This window comes from Syngnathus leptorhynchus, chromosome 16 (assembly GCF_054491065.1).
Source record: "Syngnathus leptorhynchus isolate UIUO chromosome 16, UIUO_Slep, whole genome shotgun sequence".
NCBI lineage: Eukaryota > Metazoa > Chordata > Actinopteri > Syngnathiformes > Syngnathidae > Syngnathus > Syngnathus leptorhynchus.
Window position 1 is genome coordinate 6566825 of NC_141210.1, and position 27849 is coordinate 6594673.

The window sequence follows — 27849 nt, forward strand, 5'->3', positions numbered from 1 at the left end:
TATATATATATATATATATATATATATATATATATATATATATATATATATATATATATATATATATATATATATATATATATATATATATATATATATATATATATAAGTTTGGGGACTATAATAAATAAATAAATATTTCAAAATAGAGATCTGCTGTAAAAATGTTTTTTTTATTTTTTTTATTTTGGGGCTTATGATTGTCATCTGATTCTGTTTATTTCAAGGCGCCTCATAAAAATAAATGATCTAATAAGGTGCTTATCTCCTTGTAAGCAACTGTGCATTAAAGGAGTATTTTTGAATAATTTATATGAAATCTGAAAAAGATCTGCAATGGATAGAATGCAAATCTTACCACGAAATTTTAAACAGTACAGATACATGTAGGGGGAAAAATGTGGAATTGCTACATGCCGTCAGATAATCTGTCATTTTAACTTTTAGCCTTGTTTATTGTGAATGACAAGGTAGAACAATGTAATTTCCATATATGGTCAACATGGTCTTCTAATCTGGTATAGACTACTTGGAGATGGCGTTATCTTCTTACATGGGGCCATTTGTTTATTTTCAACTTGATGCGTGATGTAACAGAGTTGCACTACTATGCCCATTTTCCACAATGAGCACTTTGGTCATTCTTTTTCAGAAAACATCTTCAACACAGTCAAATCTTACGGGTACAAATCTTGGCTCTCGTCGCCACATGGGGCAATTTGTGGCTGTGCTCGAGTGAGTTTTCTTCACCCAGCCTAGTCGCCCTTTCAATATTACCCATTAATACTGTATATGTGTGCATGTGGCCACGTCTATTTCTTTGAAACGATCCTTAGTAAGTTGCTTGGGCAGCAACACACGCAGAGGGGACGCATAGTGCTGCGTGACAGCAGGATACACTGACATGTCTGACACTTACAGAAAAACAGAGGTGTGTACAAACACAAATAGAAAATGATGGATTATTCATGTGACAACTTAACTTTCTGCAGTGAGACTCAAACTACATTCAATTATCTTTATCAAGGAAGCTAATAACTGAATGGAGTAGAAAGGCTATCAATGTGGTACAATGAAGAAATCAAATGTTTGGATATTGAGAATTATGGGTGTTGTAGTTCGACAACTGTCATTCTTCCCATTGCATTTAAGAACATTTCTCGCTAGCGATGATGCAACATTATTCATGGTGAATTCATTTGGTTCATTATTTTACAGTAATGTACCTTTATGGTGTCAAACTCATTTTCATTGCATGCCACATCGTTTCTGTCTTCCACAGAGGGCCATTAGGACTGAAAATCATATCAATGTATAATCTGTGCATCAAATTGTTTCCACAATTTCCCATGCATTTAATTATTTCTGTATATTTAAAACAAAGACTTTGCAATCAAAATCACTAGATAGTGTTTTTTTTTTTTATATATATTACAGGAGTTATTTGTCCTTGCCTTGCTCTTTCAGTCAAGTGGTTCAGTCTATCACCCAATCAGCAGTGAATTTGTTCAATTTATGCAAAGGGTGTGGCAGAAAAATTTTTGTAATAGACCATCAGTAAAAAAAAATTAAAAAAAATAATACAAATTGCAGAAATTAAGACAGATGAAAACACAACAGTTGAATATGAATTCCACATATTTACTCACCAACATGCAATTCCGTTTTCCGCTCCTCATGATCCCTGTTGTAAGCCTTTTCCGGCTTCATCAGTTGAATATTTGCTATATTGCTGTCATCTTGTGGACATTGCAGGAATTTCTTTCCACTTTTGAGCATTCGTTTAGTTTGTCCCTCGCGAGGAACCATAGGTTGGAAATATCGTCGCCTTAGCAACAGTGAGGCTCTGGCTATTACAACGAGCAGGCAAAAAATGTTTTTTCAAAAGCTATAATCTTCCAAAAACAAATTTCGATGTACTTTTTAAAACCGGTATGGCTACAAGCAACCCATCAGTGTTTCTTCTCTCGGTGAATGGACAGATTGAGGGAGCGAATGTGAGGTTTTCTTAAGTGTTTAGCATTACGGCTAACACGTTAGCATTAACAGTGATTGTAATACTTTGCAATTGTGCAAGATCAAAAATAAGATTATTTATTATAGTTCATGCATTTGACATGGCGTGTTTTCACATTTCAGTTTCCGAGTTATGACGACTTGTACTGCAAATACTGCTTTGTTTATGGCCAAGACTGGATACCCACCACTGTGAGTACCTTTTTGAATACCGCGGATTACAGTAAAATTAGGTGTAACACTGCACAATCTGAAAAAATATATGCGTGATTTTATTTTATTTTTTAAAAATAATTACCGTATAAATTGCTGGCGACCTTTTGCACACCTGTGACCTCTCGCCCAGAGTTACACTGTAGATTTGTTTTCTTTTTTCCAGATTTGCAATGGTCATGTCTCAATATTATAATTTGTTTAGCGTTTTATTTGCTTAACACAGCGATCATAATTTAAAGAAAAAAAAGAAGAAAAAAAGACGGGACGAGATTTGAAATCGGCATGACGAAATTTCGTCATACTGACGAGTTAAAGTCGTCATGCCAAGAATTAAAGTTCTAATGTAAAGTCATCGTGCAATTTAATAATTACGATGTAATCATTGCAATAGTAGTCGACGAGAAACTCCTGAATTAAGACGTCCGCGCACACAAAGACGGAAGTCACGTCAACTTTTTTTTTTTTTGTGCCTCTAGGGTTTGGAGGAAGGCATCACTCAAATAACTTGCAAAGGCAATCAGCCGTCACAAAAATTGATATGGAACTTCCCACTGGACATAACTTTTAAGAGCACAAACCCTTCGGGATGTGAGTACTAAGCACATATAAGATTTAATTTGGATTTAATATTTAATGCAATATGTGCTCTTTCTAAATCAGGGCCTCAACTTGTGCTGAGTGTGTATGGACCAGACATGTTTGGCAACGATGTGGTCAGAGGCTATGGAGCAACACACATTCCAATAACACCTGGAAAGTCAGTACGATATCAACTTCAAATCATATTTAATGACTAAATTCCATGCTATTGAAATAAGTCACTTTGAGATCCAATATTAATTAAGACCTGTATTAATATCACAGACATACACGGATCCTCCCCATGTTTGTTCCTGAACCCACATGGAGACTTCAGAGGTTCACGAGGTGAGTTGATCCTTGGGTTAGTGATTTAACACCACACTTCAGTTCAATTTCAATCATTTGTGTATCAAGACAAAAATTATCATTGGCCAAATTAGCTCTGGATTATATTACACACTCAATTATACTTTTTTTTTTTTTAAGTTGGCTTTGGGGACGTCGACCAGAGTACACGGACCCTAAAGTGGTGGCCCAGGGTGAAGGCCGAGAAGGTAAGTGTGAATGTTTGTTCTCTATTGAACTTGGGGATGTTGTGTTGTGTTTGCATGAAGTTACCTGTTGTTTAATGATTGCAGTGACACGGGTTTGCTCTCAAGGATTTGTCACAGTCTGCTTTAACATCGTAATGAAGGACATGAAGAAACTGGGATATGATTCTGGACCATCAAATTCACCAAGTGCACCTTTCGCCACCTCATCGGGCCTGTCCACAGAGTAACATACGCATTTGTGATTATATTAAGTAATCATGAGCATTTCTAGTGTCCACCCTAACTTTCTGATGATGATCACAACAGATGCTTTACTGTTTGAATTCAAACATGTTTTATAAAAGTGTTTTTTTTTAAAAGTAAATGTATTTTTGACTTTATACTTTTTATGATCTTTTTTCTTTTTTTTTTTTAAAGACACTGACAATCGTTAGAGTTGAAAGTGATATACATTTTATTTTGAACCAATGCAGCTACACTCATCCTCAACCAACAGTCTGCGGCCTGTTGCTTTCATTTTGTTTAGATGCCGTTAAGATTCCACGGTGATGTTTTCCTACAAAAACCCATAACACAGAATAATAAAGGTAAAAAAAAAAAAGAACGGTATGTTACAATAATACAAATGATAAATTATATTATACAGTTATAATGCCGACAGATTGAGCACATATCGAATAAAAAGCAGCCTGCTCCCGGTACTATGAGAAAGGTAACTAGACAAGACGTGACGAAGAATAAAAAGGTGGCTAATTAATGCATATAAAGACAAGTCTTGTAAAGTCGGGTAGTTCCTCAATAAAAGCATAGTGAATACAAAGTGATGCCTCGTAAGCTTGCCACAAGTACACAGTCGGAAAAAGTGGTCATTTAAAGTTGTCATCCGACAGTTCCATTTTTTCTCTCTCTTTTAATGCAGCCGTCATCACTTCAAGGTTAGTGACATCTAGGAGGGTGAGGGGAAAACAGCATGTCTTAGTTAGATTACAGTAGGCCTAGTATTAGCAAATCCAATTTTGCAAAATATCAGCTTTTCATTTATCTTTTTTTTTTTTTCCTCAAATGATCTTTCCACAATGTTTGCATATATATATATATATTTTCTTGCAATTAAACAGTTTGACTGGACTGCGCTTAAATCATTCATCACCCATCTGTCCATAAGCATAAAAAGAAAAATCCCAGTTTCTCTCAGCTTTATCCAAACTCATACACGGTTGAAGCCGCCCCTCCATTTGCCTGAGACAAATGTAGCGCAAAAAAAATGAAGGGGGCCCAACTAGCGTAGCACAGCAGATAGGAGGGGGGCGGCGGCACACCAAACAATCGGAAAAAAATATTGGCAGTGATAGACGATTCGAGAGATAGATTTGCCTCCATCATCTCGTATTACACAGTTTTTCTCCAAAGTAATACTCCGATATCGAAACATTTTGCACAAACTTCAAAATAGCTCTAAATGACATGGGGGGGGGGTAAGAATGGAGTGTTACTAAAAAGAAAAAGAAAAACCCATTGTGACCCTGATGCTGGGCCTACTCTGGGGGGGGGGGCATCCTCGAAGATCAGTCGCTGTGACTTTGATAACAGTTGTGCTTCTAAGAGAAGTGAATGCTTGACCCATAGGGTGAAAACACTAGAATGACCTCATGTAGTTTAAAATTTAAAATACAGCTAGTAAACACCCCAACAACACAAAAAAAAAAAGGATTAGCACAAGTAAATAACCAAAAAGTAACCATGGGTAATGACCTACGACCTCCTCCCTGGAACTTCTGCGTGTTGGCCAGATAAAATCATCCTCTCTCCACGTTGATGTTGCAGACGTAACCGCCGCCACTTAACAATTGACGTTGCTCATTCAAGTACACATGGAAGCTGGCACCGCCCGCTCCCTCCCTCCCTCACACACTCCCACTTCCCTTTGACCCTAGTAGAAAAACAAATCCCACAATGCCTCACTATGACACCGTCGCAGTTCATATTTATGTCTCAAGCCACATTAGGGTGTGGGCCTTGATGTTAAAACATCAAACGGAGCATCGAAGCATTGGCAGGTCATCGGCGAGCGTGCCAATCACTCGGACATGGGAGTTCATCTCCTTTTGGGAAGCATTCCCAATGTTGGGATCGTGAGCCTTGGAAATTGCCGTGTTTTGTGGTGGTCCAAACGGAGTGCTCGGATTGAGCGCTTGTGATGCAGTGCGCTAAATAAAATTAAAAAAAAAAAAAGGTTGTCACATCCTGGTTAGCAGCTAGCCTCCTTGCCTACGCTAAGGTGTAACGGTGAGCCCAGAAAGTTGCAGAAATCATTTTGTTTAAGGGGGGGGGGGGACAAAAAAAAAACAAAGCCAACAAAATGTGCAAAATCCCTGCTTTGGAACACACACACACACACACACACACACACACACACACACACACACACACACACACACACACTCGCACACACTGTATAAACATTTCTGACAGTCTCTATCATTCTAACTCCAGTAAGTGAAGGAAAAGCTTCCTGGAAAATACACAGTGTAATAGCACTAGTATGTGCAATCACTCACACACACACACACACACACACCCCAACACACACACACTCACACACACATTATTCAGCTGACAGGGCTTATAAAAGATTAGCTCTAGTGACGAGATAAGATCCTGGCGTTAGCTAGAGTCAGGCTTCTGTCACTCCAGAAGAAAGGAGCAATCCTACGGCAGAAGGGGGGGGTGGCAGGCTAGCGGACTGACCAGCTTAACCTGTCTCGGTGGGTGGGGCGGGAATGTAAACACCCCTGCTACTCTAACTCTGATGCCAAAACGGACAGTGGCGGATGGAAATGGAACACATAGGACAAGGCGGTTGGTAGCACTGAGAGAGGAAGAGGGAGGGAGGAAGCGTGTGGTCGTGTTAAAAGGATGCCACGTTGGTGATGACCTTGCTTTCGCTTTGTTAGAAAAAGAGAGCTTTTGGGGAGGTGCAAGTTGTCCTGCGGTCATCCTCCTCACAAAAGGAACGGGTTGGTGGCTCCAGTGGGCTGCGATCCAGCCTGGGGGGGCAAGCTCATCATTGGCTGGGGCATAGCGCCGACCCCGATTGCACCCATTGAGTGGCCCGCGGGGGCCGTGCCTGCCAAAGGGGCCATGTTGATGGGTAGGATGGGCATGGAGGATACGGCCAGGGATTCGGTCATGCCGCTGGCGAACCCCGAAGGCATGGGGCTGACTCGCATCTGGTTGAGGGTCGGAGGAGCCGGCTGACTCACTTGGAAGGGATTGGCAGGGGCGGCGGAGGCTGTCACGGAAGCTGTGGCGGAGGCGGCGGCGCCACCTAGAGAAACATGGGAAATGTCAGAAGCACAAAAAGTTTATGGCATTTTAACAGCTGAGCTCCAGATACCTGTCGAAGCTAAGAATGGGTTGAATGCTGGTGCAGGTTGGACTGGTTTGGTCACCAGAGAATCCAGGTTGACCAGGGCAGCATTGGGCCCCAGGAAAGACTCTGGAGTCTTCCTGATGGGATTTGAAGAAGCAGAGCCGGATGTGGGAAGAGGGTCAAAGATGTCCAAACTGCCGCTGCTAGCGAGACTGGCTTGGGAGGGAATGGAGGATGGTAAACCACCATCACCTACAAGACACATAGAAACCCTCCTTCCAATCAAGTTGGGACCTTACATGAAAACAGAACATCTCCACATTCAAAGTTGCGTTCAAAATGCTCAAATGCATCATCCATCTGCAGGCGAGTGTTCACTGAAATATTTTTGATGTCGTCAATTAAACAAAGGAAACTATTTTGGGAGGACAGCAAGAGGCGGACAGTCTTTTTGGTAGCAATGAATAAAAAGAGCGATGGAAACGCACCAATAGCCGGCAAGCCATCTGCTACACGTGGCATTAGAACGAATTCAGCCCAAAATAGCAACTCACTTACAACAATGACAAAAGAGGTAAACTGACTCCCCCTGGAGTCCTTCAGTCACTTTAGAAGTTTGATTTCTTTTTTAACATCCAACATGTTTGCATTGAACACAGATTTGCATTCAGTGTCTGCTTCTCCACAAATATCTAACTGCAAGAGGAAAAAAAAAAAAAAAGAAATCCTGTGCCAAGCTGATATTTGGAAACCCTTAGAAGGGTTTGAGCCTTGTGAGGGAAAAAAAAAAACACCACAATAACATGAACATGGTGATACAAAACCAGACCAGAGCAAATAGCCTTATTTTACAAAATAATATTCTCATTTCTTTCATGAATTTTGTCAAGGAGAAGAAAGATGGCTCATTGCTCCGGTCTGGTCGTACAATAAACATAGAAAGACAGGACACAGTGTGCCATCTGAGGGCACAGAGGAAGAACACCACAGACTGTGTCAATAGGGAGACAAGGACAGGGTGAGTACCAGCGGGGACAGAGGAGGAGGAGCGCAGGCTGTCAAACTCTGAGAAGTCCTCTTTGGACGTACCGTTGGATTCACTGAACAGCTCAAAGCTACCTGGATGGGGACAATATGTCACATAGAATATGAAGCAGACGTGGACGGATGAGAAAAGACTCAAGAAATATGAATGTGTGTGAAGATTTATCGAAGGACATTAAAGGGAGACGGGACGTGAACATCCTTCCTCGATGAGGTTACCTGTGTTGGAAGCCTTAGGGCGAGTAGCTGCCGAGCCCCAGGGATCGGATGCGGGAGTGGAGTTTGATGCCCAGGGATCGCTGCTCTTCATGGGAGGAACTGAGGTAGGAGCCCCCCATGGGTCCGCTGGGGCTGCCGACTTAGAAGCAGAACCTTGAGAGTGGAAAATAGTTTTGCTGAGTGGCAAAATACGGGTAGGTGGTTTCCGAAGCTAAAAGAGGTTTTCTGCAAGTGACTTCTCTCCTTCTGTCGTGACCTTTCTAACACAATTAAGTCTCTTCATTACAGAGTAGACTCACAAGTCCGTGCAACAATTTTGCAAGTGAACAATCTCGAGTTGTTTATGTCAACAATGTGTGAGGTCTTGGGTAAATAGTGTGGAAATATCTCCCCTCCTTGGTGGTTTTTCCACAACCTCCTTGGAAATAGGGACTTATTTCTCAAATGTGGTCTGTCAGGGGTGAACTTGTACAGTGACTACTTTATTGTCACTGGTCCTGCTGAGCAACATTCCTAGCTGACAAAGCGTTAACCAACATTTCTTAGAGCTGAAGGTAGGGGTGAGACACTTGTATACAGTCCACATGTACACAGAATGTTGCACCTAAAAAAAAAAAACCACATTCCCTAAATGTATGTATACCATAAGGTTTCCAGGGGTCTCCTTTAGCCAGAGCTCCAGCACCCCAGGGGTCAGCACTGGCACCTGGCTCTGGGACATCCATCAAATCCATCAGAGATGATTGCGGCTAAAATGAGAAAAAGTTCATTTAGGAAATAAGCACGAGGAGACTGAAATATCACAAGGGTGGTGCTGAGTTACTCCAGTATACCTCTTTTCGCTTGTGTATCAGTTTGCCAGAGTCCGGACCTCCTTTCTTACTCTCCTCCAAGGCCATCTGTAATCTTAAATCATCCCCTCTGCGTATGCGGTCCTCCTGTAAATGGACATTTGTGAGAACATACACCACCCGAGCGATTCACACTTCATCTTCTCCTAAGGTCTGTCACTGAGAACGTACTGCGGATATTTTAATGCGAATCCAATGATACAATGAAGTCAGATGTGTCCTCGTGGTGATTTCTTTTCCGCCACGTAGCACGCATGTTTCGTACCTGCTCGGCGGCTTCTCTGCTCATGGCCAGAGCCAGTTGCAACTGCAGCTCCTCCTCGCCGCTCGTCTGCGGTCTGGCTTGTTCCAGTTCTGATCCCGCGTTGGGGGACGTAGCTGATGGGACAAAATCGGCCATCGGACTTGACAACAATGTCGAAAGGTATGTCTTCAGGACTTTGTGGACTCTTTTAACATATTGGATTCCATACTGTGACGTGAATATGAAACATCACAGCGGGAGTGCTTTTTTTTTTTTTTTACATGTACGCTGTGTAGACTCGGAGGGATGCTAGCCAAATTAAATATAGGTTTCTGACCTACTTTGGACCTCTTGAGAACAAGGGCATGTGATAGGTCAACTCTACAGTGGCATTGTTTTTCACTCGCGCTCTGCCGACGCAAAATAGCCCAGAGAGCTTGGAGTGGAATCTCAAAAATCTCCCTTGGCAACGCCCACACTGTCGGCTCAGTCTTACCCCTTTTTGGCCTGATTTTAAGTTCCGTTTCCTCAAATGATGACTCAGCTGTTGGCCCTTCCGCCTCCATATTGAAGCGGTATTTACATGCAGGAATGTAGGCCACACACTAAGGTCGAGAATGTAAACGTATGACCCCGTGTCGTCTCAAACCACATGCTCACAACATGCGGCGTCGGTGGTGTGTACGAACGGCTGAGTGTCAAAAGGTGAAAAGAAAAAAAAAAGGTTTGGAGCTTTTGTTTCAAATTCCCTCCATGTTTCCGCCTGTGTGTTGACTTTGCGACTAAAAAAAAAAAAGTACCGGTGCCGTAACTATCATTAGAAAAAACATCCTAATTGTGTGCTGTACTGGTACTCACAGCCATGGTAGGATGCAGGCGAGCCCTCTGACCTGCCGTACTCTTCGCTGTAGGAAGTCGAGAGGTTGGGTTGCGATGAGCCTCGACCAAAGCCCATTTGACTGCTCCCTGTGGACACCTGGGCCATGCGCTCTTTGGTCTTCAAAGCTTGAGACCTTTGCGGGAGTTTAGAGAGAAAAAAAAAAAGCTCTTATTTTCACATCCTGGAAAAGATCCGGTCGGACAAAATGGCAGTGGGGAAACTCATGGTTATGAAAACCGAACAATTATTATTTGAAATTCCTCAAGGGGAATTTTTATCCATATGTATCTTTTTTTTAATGTCCCTTGTAAAATGATTCAGGGTAAAGAAGATAGCAATGTTTTAATTTGCCGATTCATTTCCTACCGCTCTCCTTTGAGACGCTCTTCGTCTTTGAGTAGGACCACGAGCTGCTTGCTCTTCTCCCTCACGTTGATGCCTTGGTCCTTCCCGTCTCGGTCGACATATTGGAAGTCTTTCAAGGTCTGGATGGCAAAGATGTTCTCCTTGCATTGCAGCGCCACCCGCTCCGAGCCAGTCTTGATCAGGTAGTCGAGCAAGGTGAGCGCTTTGTAGACGTGGCGCCAGTTCTTGCCGTGGTCGTTGAGTCGTCTCCAGATCATACTCATGATCTCACTAAAGGCCACCACGTTGTAGGTTAAGTCGGCGATTTCCGACATAAGCGAAGATGAGGGCCCCCAAGGGTCATTGGAGGTGGCCTCTCTGACTTTCTTCTCCGCATCAGAGTAGTTGTTCACCATGTTCTTCATTTGGCGACGGATGGTGGAGCTCGGCATGGTGGCGGTCGAAACGGGACCGGCGTCGGAGAAATGAACGAACAGGAGCTTTCACGACAAACTTTTTGCGTAAATAAACAACAGCTAGATGTCAGTCAAAGTCTCTTTTTTTGAATAACTTGATGCCGGGATAAGAGTTTATGAGGCTTCTTCAGGCCAGTGCGATGTTCCTGAGTCCTCCGGAACAAGGTCTGCTAAAACCATCTCCACACACAAAGTGCCGGCAGTATTTCCAACCGTGCCATTACCTAGGAAGCAGAAAAAGAAAAATTCATAAATTACGGGTGACAGATATAAGCTTACGGTGACGCATCAGAAATGACGTCAAACTTTGTTAGTCGTTCAACCTAGAAATAAATCAACTCGTCAGATGATGACATATGATCTGATTATCGGCGAATCGAGGTCATTCGCGACAAAACCAAAAACAAGCACCTCTCCAAACTATTAATCTCAACTTTGATCTCTTCTCTCTACACACCCTTTCTCTTCAACGTCGCACATTGAGTCCTATCCTGTGTGAACTCAGCATGCACCAGCATGCCCCCGCAACCAAGCAAGCGCTGGTGTAAACAGTGCGCGTAGGGAGTGTTCCGACTTGTACAATTCATTTGCAAAGAAATCACTTGTGTCATTGTGAGGGCGTCTTCCGGCCTCGCCGTGCCACGGGGAGGGACAGCTGGAGAGGAAACCAGGATGAGCGAGAGCACCTTGGGAATAAGAAAACAACTTGGCACATCCCGTAAATTGACTGAATGCCGGTGAAATGTGATTCCTGTGGCGCATGCCCCCCCCCCCCCGGCAAACTTTCTCTCAGCACCCTGCATGGCCTTGAATACGAGCGAGGCCTAATTACACATCTGCTGCAATAATCACCTATTCACTCACTGCAGACAGGAGGAAGAGAAGAGAGTCTGTCTTGTCCATTGCCGTTCCTCGATACTACCCCCCCCGCCCCAATACGCGCATGCGCTCACATACACAAGCCGGAACAACCTCCGCCGCAACCATACTCATCACTCAAGTCCTTTCTCAACTACTAAATGATTTGATCAGCCTCCTGCTATTAAAAAAATGATAAGACAACTACTATAAGCTGTCAGCAGGTTGCAGTTCCGGATGACGATAATGATTGTGGTGAGAATAAAAACTAGCGGCGCTCTGCTTGATCGGCCACCGATCGTGAACGGGCGATTCATGTGGAAATGTACGTGATCGGCATATGTCGATCAATGCCTTTCCCTGCTGATCGATAAAAACGATCACCCGCTGCCTACAGCCAACACGAGACCGGCTTGTGTGCAGTGTAATGTCGGCAACAAAAAAAACTGGGATGAAAGTGCGATGGTTCAAGCACAGCCTACACAGCACTAGCATATTTAAACAAAAACATGTATTAAAATGCCCATCCTGAATCAGCACACACCCAAATAATTTTATTATCCCAGTTGTTCCTTTGATTCTTTATTGCTTTGTATTAAAGTTCCACACACTCAGGCAGAACAGGATGTCTGCAGTTATTCTTCTGTAAATATAGCAAGATATTATCCATTTGTTGATCAGACAAAGAGTCCAATGCAAGACAACGTAGTACCACTTCGATGGTAATCACTGCCTCAAAATTCCTGAAACTTTTCCCCCATAACGGGTACAACACACTGAAAACAAGGCTACCTTGAAAGAGCTGCAAAGCAGAGCGACGGAAAGCGGAGATAGAATGTTCGTCTGGACGTCTCTCATGAGCTTGACAGGGTTTGTCTTTATTGAACACAACTAAAGACACACACAATTATCAGATCATATAAAAGGTTGATCATTTCCTACATAATCTGTGGTTCATTTGAACATGATCAATGTCAGCATCCTTGATCCTCCCCAAACCCTCCGATTAATAAGCCAGGTCATGCACGCTAAAACAACAATGATGATGCTTATTCTTCTTTCGCTTTACAACACACCGGCTTAGTCCACAACACAACATTCTTCATATTCAATACAACTGCCACAACACTATTGTGTACTATTTTAGTTGGAAACCAAATCAATAATGGACAGAGACAGCGCCCTGGCAGGGTAATGACGCAAAGCGACCAAAAGATGCAAAGGAAGAAATTGTGTCATCATTCCGATTGTGAAAAATGTGTGAATCTCCAGGAAGCGATGGGGAAATCACGATAGTGTCAAATAAATAGAACAAATCTGTTTTACAAGTGACGTGTTTGGTATCTCACCAGCCACTGACGTAGCTTTGTTTTCCTAATAGTCACAAAGTGCTCACACTCATACAAATATACGGTATTATAATTACGAATTTGGTGTGGAAGGGGGGAAAAAAAAACATCATAGTTCAGTTCGAAGTTTGTGAAATCTCAGTCGAAATAGCCTTGGTGCTAACTAGCTGTTAGCGCTAACGTTAGCAGGTTCAGAGCAAACTTGTGTTAACTTGCTTAACTTTAATCGTAAGGGAGATCGATGTGGATTCACCCTTTATTGTTTTTCACACATCTGTTAAAAAGACATTGAAGCCAAGTGATGCTTTATTCACGACGATTATTGGAATACTTCGACGGGGAGGGGGAAAAAAAAAAAAAGTTGGGATCGAAGCTAGCCAGCCAGCCGCAGAGCTTGTCTGTCCTCTCTTTGATCGCTTTAATCACGTCAGATGGCGTCAAATCGTGCAGTTTGCTTTATGTTTACTGGAATTCTATCCGATCTTGCTCTTCCAAATTTTATCTCATCCATAAACTGTGTTAAAATCAATCGACTAGCATGCTAGGCTAGCAAATCTACTAAGAGATGAGACGGGGTGCTGAGTGGAGACATCGCCACTGAAAACTGGATTAAGGGACTCTGGAAAACATCTCAATAATTCCACTACGTATTAAAAAAACAGGCGGTATCTTACCGTATGTATCGAACTGGGTCGGACTTAAACGAGAGTCCAGGGTTATAAACCCTTAAACGTGTTCCCTCAAATTCCAGAGGAATGCCGAGAACAGGAGAGGAGGAGAAAAAAAAATCAAGATAGTGTACTTATTGCAGCGAGCTTGTTGCGCCTCCGCCTAGCCAAAGTGTTGCTAATGCTAATGCCAAGCTAAAGGTTTCCCCTCCTCCAGAACATGGCGGGCGCTTTGGGAGGGGGAGAGCCGAGGATGGGTGTGACCGACGCGGCCTGACTCACACACAAAGACCTTCCTTCCATGCTAGCCATGTCACCCAGCCAGCCGTCAATAACACACTGTCAGTTTGTTTCCAAAGGGCAAACAAAAACATAATTGTTTTTTTCATAGTAGAACTCATCTTAAGTGTTCCCATTAGTTGGAAGTAACTAAGTACAACTACTTTGTTACTGTACTTTTTCCTCATCCCACAAGTGAAGGACAATTAAGGCTATTTCGAAATTAGTGATCAATAAATGATCTTCTTAAAACTACTAAATCAATGTAATGTGAGAGTTTTTCCTCACGTAAATGCTAGTTGATGTAGGTGCAATGTTAACTGGTCAAAAACGTGCTAACCTTTGTGGGCAGAAAAAAAAATACTGATATAATAACCCTCCTCACTAAGGTCAAAGGTTGCGTGAGCTGATGGCAATGCACACAAACATTCACAATCGAATTTCTGGACAATTCTGTGTCCTCAGTTGACGTAACATGAATGTTATTGTGTTTTGCAATGAGGGTGGAGTATCTTGAGAAATCTCATGCAAGCACAAGGGAGAACTTGGAAACTCAGCACGGGAAGACAGGACCCCAGGCCAAACTCCAGAAATGTCAGCCATATGAGCCAACTATTAGCCCACTATGCCGGCAAATTAATATGTAAAATTGATGGATGAATGGAATATGAAAAAGGAAAGAGACTTTACATGAGGTCTGGAATTTCCAAGGCATCCAGTGTGTGTTACAGGTGTGACGGTGTAAACCCAGAAAACATGGCAGGGCAGCATTCCATCCCTTAAGTCTTTTTCCACTGCATGTGTCTGATCATGTCCAAACAGCAATAGTCACATGACGTCTAAGATGGAAAAAAAATCATTTATGATATTTAAATTAGGTTCTATGAATAGACGAGTGCAAAAGTGGACTGAGCTATGAATAGACAATTTCCTGCTTATAGAGGAGGAAATACAATATTAATGTAATACAGTTTAAGCTGTGGTTTTGTTGAATGTTGAATTAAGGTTCTATGATGATGATTATTATTATTATTATATTTAGATCCTTACTGGTTCTTTTACAAGCTTATATTTGGTGCTATGTTAGGACAACTAAAGCTGAAGTGAAGCTAATGTACAATGACAGGGTTTGTTTGTGTTAGTCTGAAACAAGAATATTAGAGTAACTGCAAATAAATAAACAAATAAATAAATGATACATTTTAAATACAATAAATTATAGAGCTTCAGCTCAACGATCACGCACCTCCAGTTTTGGCCAACAGAGGTCAGACGTGTTCAAGATTTGATTGAGGAGAAAAAAAAGGGGAATTTAAAGGTTACACATATATGTGGTGTATTAATTATTGGACTCCCAAGTTTTTCTCACAGGTCAAAAGAAGTATGCAACTTCACTGTTTGATCACCTGAAACAACAAGAAGCTTTCAAATGTTGTAAACCCCAATGCCAAATCACCACCAACATAAAAATGATTTCCTAAGTTTAACAGTAGGAGAGCAGATGAATGATGTGTTTGCGTTTTGAAACTTGAAAACTTCCTCCTATTTTGTTCTAGCTTCACCCTTTCAGCACCCTGAGAAAGGCTTTTTACATCTACAAGCTTTTGGATTTCCTGGACGCATTGTCCTCTCGCTACTTTTCTACAGTTTCCCATAGAGCTCATAAACACAATGTGGCAATTAACTTGTTGGTGCATTTCAAAGATCGAGTAGGAGGGGGTAAAAAAAAAAGGCAATAACCTTTGGAAAACCTGCACATTTTGCACAGAATGGGGATTTAGTATGATTTGATCCAAAAAAAAATGTCCAATAATTAGGCAAGTAAACCTGATGGAGTAAATTTGCCCAAATTTAAGTTTTATGTTTTGCTTTGCTCCAAAACTCAACATTGTTTTGGAATTTGTGTACTAATGCTGGATAAATAACAATTTAATATTTGGCCCAAATGCATTGTGAGACTTGATACATCGCTGTCTGATCTTGCGAATGTCCCTTGAAATATTTAAAGAGCACTTTCTCAACAACTCCAGGGGTCTTCATGCAAGAGTGAATTCAGCTCCGAAAAATGACGCAAGATCAACCATCACTCCACTCGACCCGTTTCTGCTGCTGGGTTCACACATGCATACCAACACTACATGTCACTCACACATTGCTGGCTCTCTGTCGTCATAAAATATTCAACGCACTTCATTCTATTTTATGTGGCACGTAGCATATATCACATCTAAATATATCGACAAGACTTTTTTTTCGGATGGATTTAAGAGGCCTCGACGTGAGCGATAACGATGGAAGCCATCTAACCTCCAATGTGGGGTGGAAATCTGCCTCAATATTACATTCAATGTTACATCCTCGTTATTCTGCAAACATCAATGCAATCCCTGCAGCATGTCTTTTATGCTTAGCAGGACATACATCTGATCATTTACACAAGATGGAACCCAAATATATCAGACACCATAAAAACAGTAAAGGCCCCAGAATTGAACCCTGTGGAACACCATCCAACATTGTAGGACTTCAAATCAACACAAATCGGATGTTGCTCATTTTTTTAAAACAAAGTCTTGCTTTTATCGAGATGCACATGAGTTGTGATCAACATTCAGCTAAGTGTAGAAAGGAACCACAAACCTTATGAAGCAAACGTTCATACACGGGAAGTGCCTCCCACTCTCTTATCCTGTGTGTGGTCTCTGTTTTTCTCTCTCTCTCGCTCTCTCTCTCAGAATGTTACTCATGGCAGTGTGTTGCTGAGCACCAGCCAGTTGTGTTTCTCCTCTCTGAGCTCACAACGCTCTCTCTCATCCTTTTGCTCCGCAGACAGAGCGGGTACCATCTCTTCTTCTTTCAGATTGTCTACTTTCATTTTTTTTTTCATTCTGGAACACTTGTGGAAGTATTTGACTGAGTTGTGTGTGTGTGTGTATGTGTGTGCGTGCTCTGGTGGTTATCAGGATGGAGGCAGTGGCACTGTATACGTTTCGTGCCACCGAGGGCGATGAACTCAGTTTCAACAAAGGAGAGTTGTTAAAGGTAAAGCAAAGAAAATAAAATAATAAAGCATCTACTTTTTCATGTCTGCATATAGTTGTTAAATATTTGCATAAAACAGATTGAGAAATGCCACAAATCTTGATGATGGTGGACTGTCGGGCACTTCTTTCTAGTTTTGTAACATGCCAGCTGTTTAGAGCTCATGTAAAGGGACAAGAAGAGATTAAGCCGCTGGATTTTAAAAGTCTCACGACAATGGGCAATGAATCAAGATAACGTAAGCTTGGCACTTGCAAGATTGGACCACTGAGCTAAACTTACAAACAGTCCATACTTGCAGTGTTATTATGTAGCGCTGCATAATAGAATGGGAGATGATGAGGTGTGGATCAAAAATAAAAAGTTGATTTATGTCATAGTGGTGATGGATGTTGAATAGAAGGAGCTCGGGGACTGCTGCGTCATCACTCAGTTTAGTCACCTTAAATAAGACATAATAATATTGACATTGAAATATGTGTATGATTTTGTGATGTATTTTTTGGTATGGTGCACTCATATATCTTTACTCGTGGCGTCTTGTTTTTTTTTTTTCATTTAAGTAGACTGTTGATGACTCATGTTCTAGGGGAATGGTAGCATAGTCAACTTTAGCAAAACGGTTTTGCTTATGTCAGTCAAAATAGGTCAGGTTCAAATCTCGGTCAAATACGACGAGATGAATCTTTCCTATTTCCTATCATTGTGAATGGGTTACTATTTGTTCTGCTTTTATACAGGCAAAAATCCATTTTTTTGTGTGTCCCACAAGAGCAGTTTTGTTTTTGTGTTGGAGTTTGACCAAGTCCTGGTGTGCAGTTAGAAGAAAGGACAGTCGATTCACAATTTAAAAATAGCCTTGTTAAGGGAGGAAAAGTTGTGTGTTCCACTGCCAAGCCACCAAAATAAAAATCCATTTTTCTCCAAGCAGTAAATCCTAAAAGTGAAAATCGGTTTTGATGACAGTCTCTAAATCAAAACCCTCCTAATGTGTATTGTTTCATCCCAACAACATCTCATGTGCTCAAAAAACAACAACATAGTAAATCATCCATTTCTTATAAATTAACCCATTTTTACTTTCACTAAAGTGAGTATGAGCGTCTGGGACAATGTGTGTGTCTCATTTGAGCATTTAAAAAAAAAAACAACATTAACATTGAACAACTAAAGTGAGATTTTCTTTATTTTTTAGAAGGTGGGGGTGGAAATTTATTGGAAAGCAGGGTAGAAGGACAGGTAATTGAACTCCCACTAAATGTCTGTCAGTCTATCTACCCACGCTTGTCTACCCTTCTGTAAGAACTCAGTAGTGTATTTTTATGCGAGTGTTCAAGGTGACACGATCAATGGACACTTCATTGGTATAAATCACAAAACTTATTTCTGTAAGTTAACATTTTTCTGCTTGCAAATGAGAATCAAAGCAGCAGAATGGGTGTGCCGTGAGAAAACGAAAAGAGGATGTTATTTTTACACCTTTTTTTTTTTCTTTCTTAAAAAAAAGCTTCAAATGCTCAAACCTGATTGGTCAACACGTCAGACGCTTCTAAATGCACATTTACAGTTTCATTGTTTGAAAAGAAGCCTGAAAAAAAAAAAAAACAATACTTGATCATGACCTTTGACCCAGAAATAATAACCTGAATCAAATGATCCAATATTTTATTTCCTTGTGTTGCTAGATCACCAACATGGAGGATGATCCCAACTGGTACACAGCTGAGCTGGACAACAGAAAAGGCTTCGTGCCAAAGAACTATATCAACCTGCGGCCACACGCGTGAGTTCGTGCAGCGTGCATACACAAAACGTTGACGCGCACATACGATGCCGTCGCTAAAGCAGATTCAGACACATATTCAGAAAATGCTCGATCTTAACAGCTCATTAGTGTGAGCCTGTGGCAGCTCCAGGCATCTTCTGCTCTGATTTGGACATCTGCATCCCAGCAAAAGACAAACCCATCCTACTCATACGCTCACTTACGTAATCTTACACGTTGTGTGTATGTGTGTGGTTGCTGCTACACACCGCATTTCCATCACTGTCTCACACCAGATGGGCTCCGAGTGTTTTTTTGTTTTGTTTGTTTTTTACCGACAGATGCTAAAGTGACAACGTTACAGCAGGCTTTGTCTTGGAAAGAAAAAAAAAGAAAATGGTAGCTTCTTAGATAGGAAGCCTTTCCAAAAGCAAAGGTTTGGCTAAAAAGAAATGAATGTTGTGAAACTTACTTTATATACAGCTTCTACAGAATTGTTGTGTGCAATTTTAGCAGTTGATTTATTTTTTTAATAACTTCATAAACATGTGTCCGACAGCGGTGATCTATGCTATTGTAAGAATTCCTTTTAAATGTCATTCTCTTATGACACACACAAAAAAAAACAATACTTCAATTTGATTTAATACTTTGCAACGATTCGGAAAAAAGAAATAAAATAACCACTCTAATATCATTGTGTTTACTTTCCAATCCCTCAGGTGGTTTGCAGGTCGTATATCTCGCGGTGTGGCAGAAAGTCGACTGCGACACCGGGAATGTGGAGCATTTTTAGTCCGAGAGAGCGAGAGCGCTCCTGGGGAGTTTTCCATGTCGGTCAGGTAAAGACAATTCTCATTTATATTTACTCCTCTTAATACATGTTACGCTCATTTAATTCGATTTTTTTTTTTAAAAATGAGACATCAATCTTGTAAATACTGTGAACTCATTACGAAGGAAAACAGTTTGAGGAGTGATGGGGGTGTAAAAAGCAGGAAGCTAATCTCATCTTGCACACGAAAGCATCTTGATGGCACTGATTGTAAGGCCGGGCAGGTATTGACAGAGGTGGACGCTTGTGATTTTGGCCCTGAGCTCAGAGGAAAGGCTAAAATGTGCGACATTTTTGGCACTTTGTAGGCATCTGTACAGGTATTGTTTGCTGGATGGTGCAGTAGGCACCAAAATTGGGTCAGGTGTGTGCGCTGACAGCTCCTCATATCTGGGAAGACGTTTTTTTTGGTGACAGTTAATGTGAGTGCTTCACTCCGAACTCAGCTAAGTGCAGTTTTAATATATAAATTGCAAATTTATGGTGGAGTGTCAGAGTCAGAATTTCTGTTGAACTTTTTTGTCATGGTGATTATGGGGGGGAAAAAAAAAAAAAATGTGTCTGGTGACTGGCGTGAAACCACGACAGGAAATCTGCCCCGTTGGGTTCTTTAGTAGTTTATTTTTAGAAAGTGGGCCAAAGTGATGCAACCTAGACTCTTGTGAAGAGACATGAGAAATTAATTTTCCATATTAGAAGTCCAAGTTATTTTGGACCAGTGTTGATCAAAGTTTCCCAAAATTATACACCAGTGGAGTTTAGAGCCGGGCGAAGTTGGAAGTTCAATGGATGCATCATGAGCATGACTAATTATGTTGTGACATTTATATTGTATATAAAAAAAAAAAAACATTAAACTTATTACGTCTCTGAGTCCATAAATAAAATACGATTGAGTGAGGGTAGCTATGAAACACATTGCTATCTAACACGGCATCATTTTGATTGTATTATTTTTATGATATAATCAGATACTTTTATGAGATCTAGAAATGCAATATTTACGTAGTATATCAAAGATGCTGTAATTGCACACACTTAATGCATTTGTACATATTAAGCCGACATCGTCAACAAATGCATGCTGGGTAAAAACCTGCTTGTCTATTATGTAAACAGGGGAAACCATTTTGAACGCTGCTTCATTATTCACACGACCTCTGATATCGCTGACTCATGCTCCTGCGGGCCGTTTGGCTTTGAGAATCTTTGTCATCAGTCATCATTAGTGTCTTATCGGGGCTTGTTAAAAGGAATGGCCACTTAAGGCTGTGTTGATGTTACGGCTTCATAAGCTTTGAGGGATCTAGTGTAGCATGAATGTCAATTGCTAGTGGGCAATTTTACAATCGTTGAATTTTGTGTATTCTGTTGAGAAGGCACGAGGAGCTGGATCATATCCCGGCTGACTTTTGGGTGAAAGGTGTTCGACAGTCACAGGCCCGATATAGTGACACGGAATGAGAATTAAACCCACGCTCTTTGGACCGCAGTCTTAATAACTAACTCAAGCCGTAATGAACCGGCAATTAAATAATTGTACTCTATATTTGCCCAAAATTCATATCTACCGCATTTATGTATATTTCATGTGTTGTAGACTGTCGTTGATGCAATGCTGTTTCAAAAAGGTGTTTATTAGACACTCTCAGAGATGTATTAATTTGGCAATACGTGAATTATAATTATTTTGATCATTATGATTAGACGATATAATTATTCATAAAAATATTGTTTTATATAATTCTAGAATTATGATCATAAATACACCACAGTCAATATAATTATAATAAATTAATTATCATATTTTTATGCGAATAAATAGTGTTTAAGTGGCAAAAAAATTGCAAAATGTAGTCTCAGGTGACAAAATAAAACAAAAAAATTCGAGAAATATTATTGCCTGTACTGACATTATTATATGTTATGCCATCTGAATAAATGCGCAATTAAATCAGAATAAATTAGACACATCTGCACACACAATCTGGCAAACAGCCCCAAAACACACGATGTATTGTTATTTGGATAGCCCTGACGTCATCCTCCTTTCAAAAACGCACTCCGGCCAAATCAGTGGGTATGGCGTTCATTTGTTACAGTATAATCACGACATTGAGGAAACAGAAGGTGAGATTAGAGAACGGGGCCTGATAGCACCACATAGGAAGTGAGAGCAAATTGAAGGAGGAAGTCGAGGGAAAGACAAGCAGAGCGACCTTCATGCATCTCCAATTGTGCTGGCGTCGGGTAAAAGTTGTAAAAATAACTTGGCTGTCAGGATGTCTCACCGCTTTCTATCGCGTCATCTCCAGTAGGTGGCTTTCCAAACGTCAGTCTCAATCCCTCCTCCAGATTTCTTTGTACAGAGAAAAAGAAGATAATCTCTCAATCGCTGTGGGCCTTAATTACACTGGATAAAGAACACAAATGAGAGAGCGAGCCTGTGTCTGTATTAATGTGTGTGTACTGTTCATCACGTTGTCATGCTAAGAGTTTATCGGCCGGACTTCTGGGCAGATTCAAATGATGATAGGAAGGACTCTACATTGATGGTTATAGATTCCAAATATGGATTTTAGCGAAAAGTCTTGGCAGTGAATGATTGATTGGATTATTGTGGTTGATCTGTTCCCATTTAATGAACATGTTTCATTCCAAATGACATTCTTATAGAAGGTTATAAAGTTATTTGTACTTTGATTAAGGAAGAAAAAAGAAAAAAATATATTTTGTTGTTTGCTTCAACCACATTGTTGTTGAGTTCAAATCGTGGATTTTAAAATGGGTAATCAAAAATGAAATATATCAAGAGCACAGGAAGGTCATGCCCATCACTCAGGAGTGTCAGTGACCCAAATTGATCAGTAGGGGGCAGCAAAGGGTATCAGACGTCATAATGGGCTGATGACTTCACAGCATGGAGCATGGAGTTACTTTTGGAATTGAGGGGCTACTTATTGTCACAGGTTGACTTAGTCTAGTTGAAAGCACATAACGCGATTGATTTTGCAAAATCTGCCACGACCGATATTTGGCAATCATTAAATGTAAACATTGCACCCTCCTACTCTGGGATGATTTGAGAAATAAGGGGGTGTTGAGTCGACTTTGGCTGTATGTTACAGGAGCTTATATAACAGTAATGATCGTGGTGAGATGTTCCGATTTCTAAAGATAAACTGCTAAGTTACTTAGCAACCGCCACGGGGAGCAGGTAGGAAGTGTCGGCGGAAGAAAAATGGCTGTTTAATTGCAGCATGCATTGATTTTTCTGAGGAACTAAATTAATTATATAAGTACTGAGGGTTTTTATTTTTTTTTTGCTCCAATAACAAATAAATAGCAGGAAATGTCTCTTGAGTGACGTTGCAAATGAGGAAATTGTTCACGCAAATGAGCATCCCATTAGGAACAACCATTAATGACTCAATGACATCAAAATGTCGGCTGACATGTTGTTGTTTTTTTCCGTCAGACAGAACATGAGTCATTTTATAAGATTATTATCTATTAGACAATGACTTACTTTGAATTGATTTTTTTTTTTTAAATATGTAAACAACAAATTATTAGTAACAGTGACTAGCTTTAAATAAGACAAAACGACTGTGTCAGCAAAAAAGTGTTGTGAGCGATGAAATGACATTTTTTAAATATATTTTTTTCTGTGTTTGACAGTTATGGTGACCACGTCCAACACTTTAAGGTACTGCAGGACCGTTGCAGTCAATACTACGTGTGGGATGAGCTCTTCTCCTCCCTGAATGAGCTTGTGGAGTTCTATCATAGCAACAGTATCGCTAAGGAGAGAACCGTCTTTCTGCGAGATCCCGAACACTTTGCAAGAGTGAGCACGTGACTTCTACTTTAAACCTTTTATAACATATATTTTCTAAAATATACTAAATACAAATACACAGAGCCCATTTGACATTTTGACATTTCATCAATGTCCTCCAGAAATCTCGATACATTGTGTGTCCCTCTTTAATAAATACTTTTATATTTTAACATTTAATAGAACATCACAGACTGATTAATTTAACAACGTCCTTATTATTTTGGCATACGTCATACCGGGAAATGTTTTTTTGAACCTTCAAAGAGGTGTGGGCAGGTAGAACCTATCAAGTCAAATAAATATTTGTATGCCCTCCGTTTTTTTGTGTCTCATTTCATCCTTCATGTCTAATTCAATGTGTTAACCACACCATTAACAAAACATATCTGTCCCGTGTGTGCTTCCTTTATTGACTTCCATCTGCCATGTGAGAAATGTGTTCATATTTCTAAAACCATTCCAAGACTAATTTGACCATTAGAAGACACAGTGACATTGAAATAAAATAAATTAATAAATAAATTAAAATACATTAAAATTAATTAAAATAAAAGAAATAAAATATATAAAATAAAATAAAATAGAGCTTTTGAATCCGAGCAAATATAAAGATTCTGAAGCTCCCATGATGTTATTGTGAAATCAAAAGCGGAGAGTGGAATGGCAAAAGGTTTGATGATGTCCTCTGTTAACACCTGAAAATCATGATCGACAGGGTGTTGTCTGGACGTAATCCCCACTCATACGCACAACCATGTGGCTTGACGGGTTGCTGTGGTAGCAAAGTGCCAATCATACGTCAATCATCCAAATAAGGTCGTCTGGTGTGACACACACCTATGAACTAGAAACTCCCTTGTTTATACCGTAAAAGGAAATCAATGAGATCATATCATTACCGTATCAATGCAGTGAAAAATGAATTATGTTTGAAAGATGAATCCCTTTTTTTAGGTTTTCTTTTGCCCCTCACAAGATGCTAAATTAGGAGATCAATTCAATATAATAGCACACAGTTGAGCCACGAACACTATCTGGAGGAGTTCAGAATCAATATTTATCGATTAAAAATCAACACAATACATAACAACGTCTTGAATTCCGTGCCCGCGTTTGAATCTAAAAAATTCATGCAACGAAAGGTCATCTCCTATGTCCTTGTACTTGACGTGCTTCCACTTTCTTGATGAATAGACACATTACTACGAGCAGCGTATTTATTTTTTATTTTTTGTTGGGCAGCGGGCAAGCGAGAAGAATTCATAACGTGCCTGGCACGGAAATTTTTTGTCAGTCTTGGATCCCAGCTGCACAACTCAACAGAACATTAAACATTGATATATTTTTTTTCTATTGATTAGTTGGTATTCTAAAATATATATTCCCTCCAATTTATATATCATCCTAGCTCTATTCTAGGCCTGGGAATTCAATATTACCGATAATATATAATGTCACAGAAATAATTCAGCTCTGATCGGATCAAATATGTGACGACCAGTTTTAAGTTACAATGCGTTTTTGTGTCATCTTCTTCCCAAACTAATTCCAAATGAGCTCATTACCCGGCACAAAATCGCTCCTTATCTCATCATGGCAGGATGGCGAATGGTTTTTTTTTCTTCTTCTCGCTTTTCCCACCCACCCCTCCATCCTCAGATCGCGAATACCCTCGAGCCTCAACGCGTCCACTTCTAACAGAAAACTATGATCATGCAAAAACTTGCTTGACATTTTAAAAAGCAGACTACACTGCATCACCTTGAAGTAATTCACGTTTAGGGCAACTATTGTGAATTTTGACAAGAAGCCAAATGACTAAATATAAAGCACAAAGTATCGGTATTCTTTCCAAGCTTGAATCTCCCTCTTAGTTCACATCTACTTTCTTCAACAGAAGTGCAACTGACAGCAAAGAGAGGTCACTGAGGTTGAAAAGGCGCTACTTAAAATAGTCACTTTTCTCCAGCTAATCAGTTTTTACTTTGTCAGCCTGCAGAGATCAGAGGAGGCTGATGGCCAGCAGAAAAGTAAACACAGACTTGTTTTTGGTGCACTTAAAGACAAACACAGTTGGACAGAAAGGCGATGGGGTACATTTTATTGAAGGCAGTTTTATTTTTAGCGTATAGGTGTGTGTGAGCTTATCTCGGCATCGCACACATTCCTCTGCGCACGTCGTTTGGCTAGCTGTGCCTTCTCTCGATTTTTTTTCATTGTTTTTCTGTGCAAGCGGTTTTCCGCTGATAAAAGCTGTGTGCTCTCAAAAAAAAATAAGAAACAAAGCGTAAACCAACTAGCTGTGTGCTCTCAAATAAGAAACTAATCGCAAATCGACGACTGGAAAGAGTTGTGGCAAACCACAGATTTATTTTTATTTTTTCAAAATGAGTCTAAATCAACGGTGTCAAACCAGAGGCCCGGGAGCCAGATACGGCCCGCCACATCATTTCATATGGCCCACAAAGACAAATTGTGCATCAACTTATGTTAACGCTAAAATTACAAATTGTCTTTGCTTTCAAAACATAAAGATATTGCTGGCAATTTTTATTATCGTTGATCTTTTTCAAATATTTGAACAGTTTTTACTAGTCCCTGATTTCAAAACATTCATTGATTTGTTGTGTCGCATATTACTGAATATAATATAAGGCGTTGACAGCCATAATGACCCTCCGAAGGAAACTATGACCACGACAAAAAATGAGTTTGATGCCCCATTTGATTTCATTTGAGTCAAAAGTGTTTATAATTTCTTCATTCCAATCTCATCTCCAAATTTTCACCATGAGCTGCTTGCAGCCCCCAAACATTCTGATACTCAACTACAACACATCAGGCAGTCCAGAGAGTTATTAGTCATCACTGAATATTTATTTCAATGTGGTTAGATCTCGCTCTTCGGTTGACTTATCGCAATTGAGTGAAATAATCATGAAATGAATGAAAATGTCAAAGCACTAGCAAAAAACTCAACTTATTGCATTTGCAACCATTCATCTATCTCTATGATTTGCCTGAATGAAATATTATTCCACGCAATGATAGTTTGCAAATATACAGACACCCAGTTTGTTCTTTCCTTCTTAGTTCTTCCGCTTGTGACTTCCTGCTCTATCTTTCTCGCTCTTTTTTCGTCAGCGTCCTCACCATGCCCACGCTCTCTTCGACTTCAACCCTCACCACCCCTCGCAGCTACGCTTCCTGCGGGGTGACGTCATCGAGCTCATTGACTGCTCCGACTCACTGCGCTGGAGGGGCCGTTGCCATGGACACGTGGGCTACTTTCCTCCAGAGTATGTCCAGCTTGTTTACCACTGTCAGTGAACCCACACATATAAGTGGGCCTTCTCATCGACGTCACTTCCACCGCTTCTCTGCTCTTCTCTGCTCTTGGCTACCAGTCATCTTTGAAGCAGATGGCCTGGAGATTGACTAGTGATGCAATCATTTCGAAAATACTTTGCTTTTCCCACCTGACCAGCTGTGACTGGCACAACATCTACTCCAGCCCATATTCTTCAGCTATATCGAATCAGTGACACCATTCAAGGCATGTAAACAATTTTTTACTCCACTAATGCACTCGTAGAAATCCAAACCATAACCGCATCATTCTATAATATACTGGGGGGGTTTTTTCAGCATATCCGCAATGTTTGTGGAGAGCAGTGGAAGTTCATGTACAATTTTTCCCGAAATACTTGAAGAGCACATTGAATTGTATGATAGTGTGAATAGGCCACCCAAAAAAAAAAGAATCACAAACCAGTTGTACTCTGTTTGAACTGTAAATCAGACCAGTTGTGTGTGGTTTTCTTTTTTTTTTTTGTATATAATGTTGTATTTACCATATCTTGGTCAATTCCTTGTAAAATAAAACATTGTATAAATGTTTTCGGTCACAGCAACTAGCTAGAAAGAGTCACAAGGTATTTCATGACAAATATGAGTCATTTCAATAAATTTTCTTCTGAAGACTGATCATCACTGTTGCATTCTAGTTTCCGATGATTAAATAAAGTGGGGCAGGTACATATGGCCTCTTAGGAACTTTCCTTTCTACTTAAGGTCAAGCTTATTTGAGTAGAGGCTTTGAAGTTGTAGAAAGAAGTCATGCCATTATGTAAATCATATCAAAAGCCTAACACACAAAGTACTCTGATGTTTTCTGCGGATGAAAGAAGGGTTAGCAATTTAATATGCTCTGAGTGATTACAAGTACCAACGCAATGGAGAAAGCAAATAGGCTGTGAACTAAGAAGGGCGGGGCAATGCTGAGAAGACCAGTCTGACGTGACACGTACTGCTTATGGAAAACAAGGCACATACGCAAACACCCAATAGCAAATGTGATTAAAAAAATTCCCAAAAAGTTAATATTTGAACTGACATTCTTTTTTTAT

The 27849-nt window shown here is 40.4% G+C and overlaps 4 protein-coding genes across 8 annotated transcripts in view; 2 read left to right on the forward strand and 2 right to left on the reverse strand.

The window, feature by feature from the left end:
- cacna1ha (calcium channel, voltage-dependent, T type, alpha 1H subunit a) overlaps nt 1-3636 on the reverse strand; it is a 60034-nt gene extending 56398 nt beyond the window's left edge. For both annotated transcript variants that reach the window (XM_085933798.1, XM_085933800.1), the window contains exon 1: nt 1650-3636. The gene's annotated coding sequence lies outside the window, so the exon portion shown is untranslated. The remainder of the gene's footprint in view (nt 1-1649) is intronic.
- Nucleotides 1762-4424, forward strand: b9d1 (B9 protein domain 1). The gene is made up of 7 exons (XM_085933806.1): nt 1762-1997; nt 2140-2208; nt 2709-2820; nt 2893-2989; nt 3097-3159; nt 3301-3368; nt 3453-4424. Exons 1-7 carry the CDS (start codon nt 1935-1937, stop codon nt 3593-3595), a joined length of 615 nt encoding a protein of 204 aa, XP_085789932.1. The 5' UTR covers nt 1762-1934; the 3' UTR covers nt 3596-4424.
- On the reverse strand, nt 3799-14003 carry epn2 (epsin 2). 4 transcript variants are annotated; one of them, XM_085933802.1, is made up of 10 exons: nt 13682-14003; nt 10346-11024; nt 9958-10112; nt 9121-9233; nt 8838-8942; nt 8648-8753; nt 8005-8157; nt 7768-7860; nt 6766-6993; nt 3799-6696 (listed from the first exon to the last, which is right to left on the reverse strand). In XM_085933802.1, the coding sequence occupies exons 2-10, from the start codon at nt 10774-10776 to the stop codon at nt 6371-6373; spliced, it is 1710 nt and encodes a 569-aa protein (XP_085789928.1). In that variant the 5' UTR covers nt 10777-11024; nt 13682-14003; the 3' UTR covers nt 3799-6370. The 4 variants fall into 4 exon arrangements, with proteins under 4 accessions (XP_085789928.1, XP_085789930.1, XP_085789929.1 ...); XM_085933804.1 differs by having other exon boundaries at nt 7831-7860; nt 13682-14002; XM_085933803.1 differs by lacking the exon at nt 13682-14003 and adding an exon at nt 11653-11729.
- On the forward strand, nt 12270-27421 carry grapa (GRB2 related adaptor protein a). The gene is made up of 6 exons (XM_085933807.1): nt 12270-12528; nt 16918-16996; nt 18682-18779; nt 19484-19603; nt 23278-23446; nt 26585-27421. Exons 1-6 carry the CDS (start codon nt 12494-12496, stop codon nt 26768-26770), a joined length of 687 nt encoding a protein of 228 aa, XP_085789933.1. The 5' UTR covers nt 12270-12493; the 3' UTR covers nt 26771-27421.
- The last annotated feature ends 428 nt before the right edge of the window (nt 27422-27849 follow it).

Bases quoted from the DNA above. Each gene is read 5' to 3' on its own strand.
- b9d1 (XM_085933806.1), top strand. From the start codon at position 1,935: ATGGCTACAAGCAACCCATCAGTGTTTCTTCTCTCGGTGAATGGACAG. The intron at 1,998-2,139 runs GTGAGGTTTTCT...TTCACATTTCAG, and splicing joins GACAGATTGAGGGAGCGAAT to TTTCCGAGTTATGACGACTT. The intron at 2,990-3,096 runs GTCAGTACGATA...TTAATATCACAG, and splicing joins ATTCCAATAACACCTGGAAA to ACATACACGGATCCTCCCCA.
- epn2 (XM_085933802.1), bottom strand. From the start codon at position 10,776: ATGCCGAGCTCCACCATCCGTCGCCAAATGAAGAACATGGTGAACAAC. The intron at 9,234-9,957 runs GTGAGTACCAGT...TTGTCCCATCAG, and splicing joins GCCTGCATCCTACCATGGCT to CTACGTCCCCCAACGCGGGA. The intron at 6,994-7,767 runs GTACTCACCCTG...TGTGTCTTGTAG, and splicing joins CTCCTCCTCTGTCCCCGCTG to GTGATGGTGGTTTACCATCC.
- grapa (XM_085933807.1), top strand. From the start codon at position 12,494: ATGTTCGTCTGGACGTCTCTCATGAGCTTGACAGG. The intron at 16,997-18,681 runs GTAAAGCAAAGA...TTGTGTTGCTAG, and splicing joins ACAAAGGAGAGTTGTTAAAG to ATCACCAACATGGAGGATGA. The intron at 19,604-23,277 runs GTAAAGACAATT...TGTGTTTGACAG, and splicing joins GAGTTTTCCATGTCGGTCAG to TTATGGTGACCACGTCCAAC.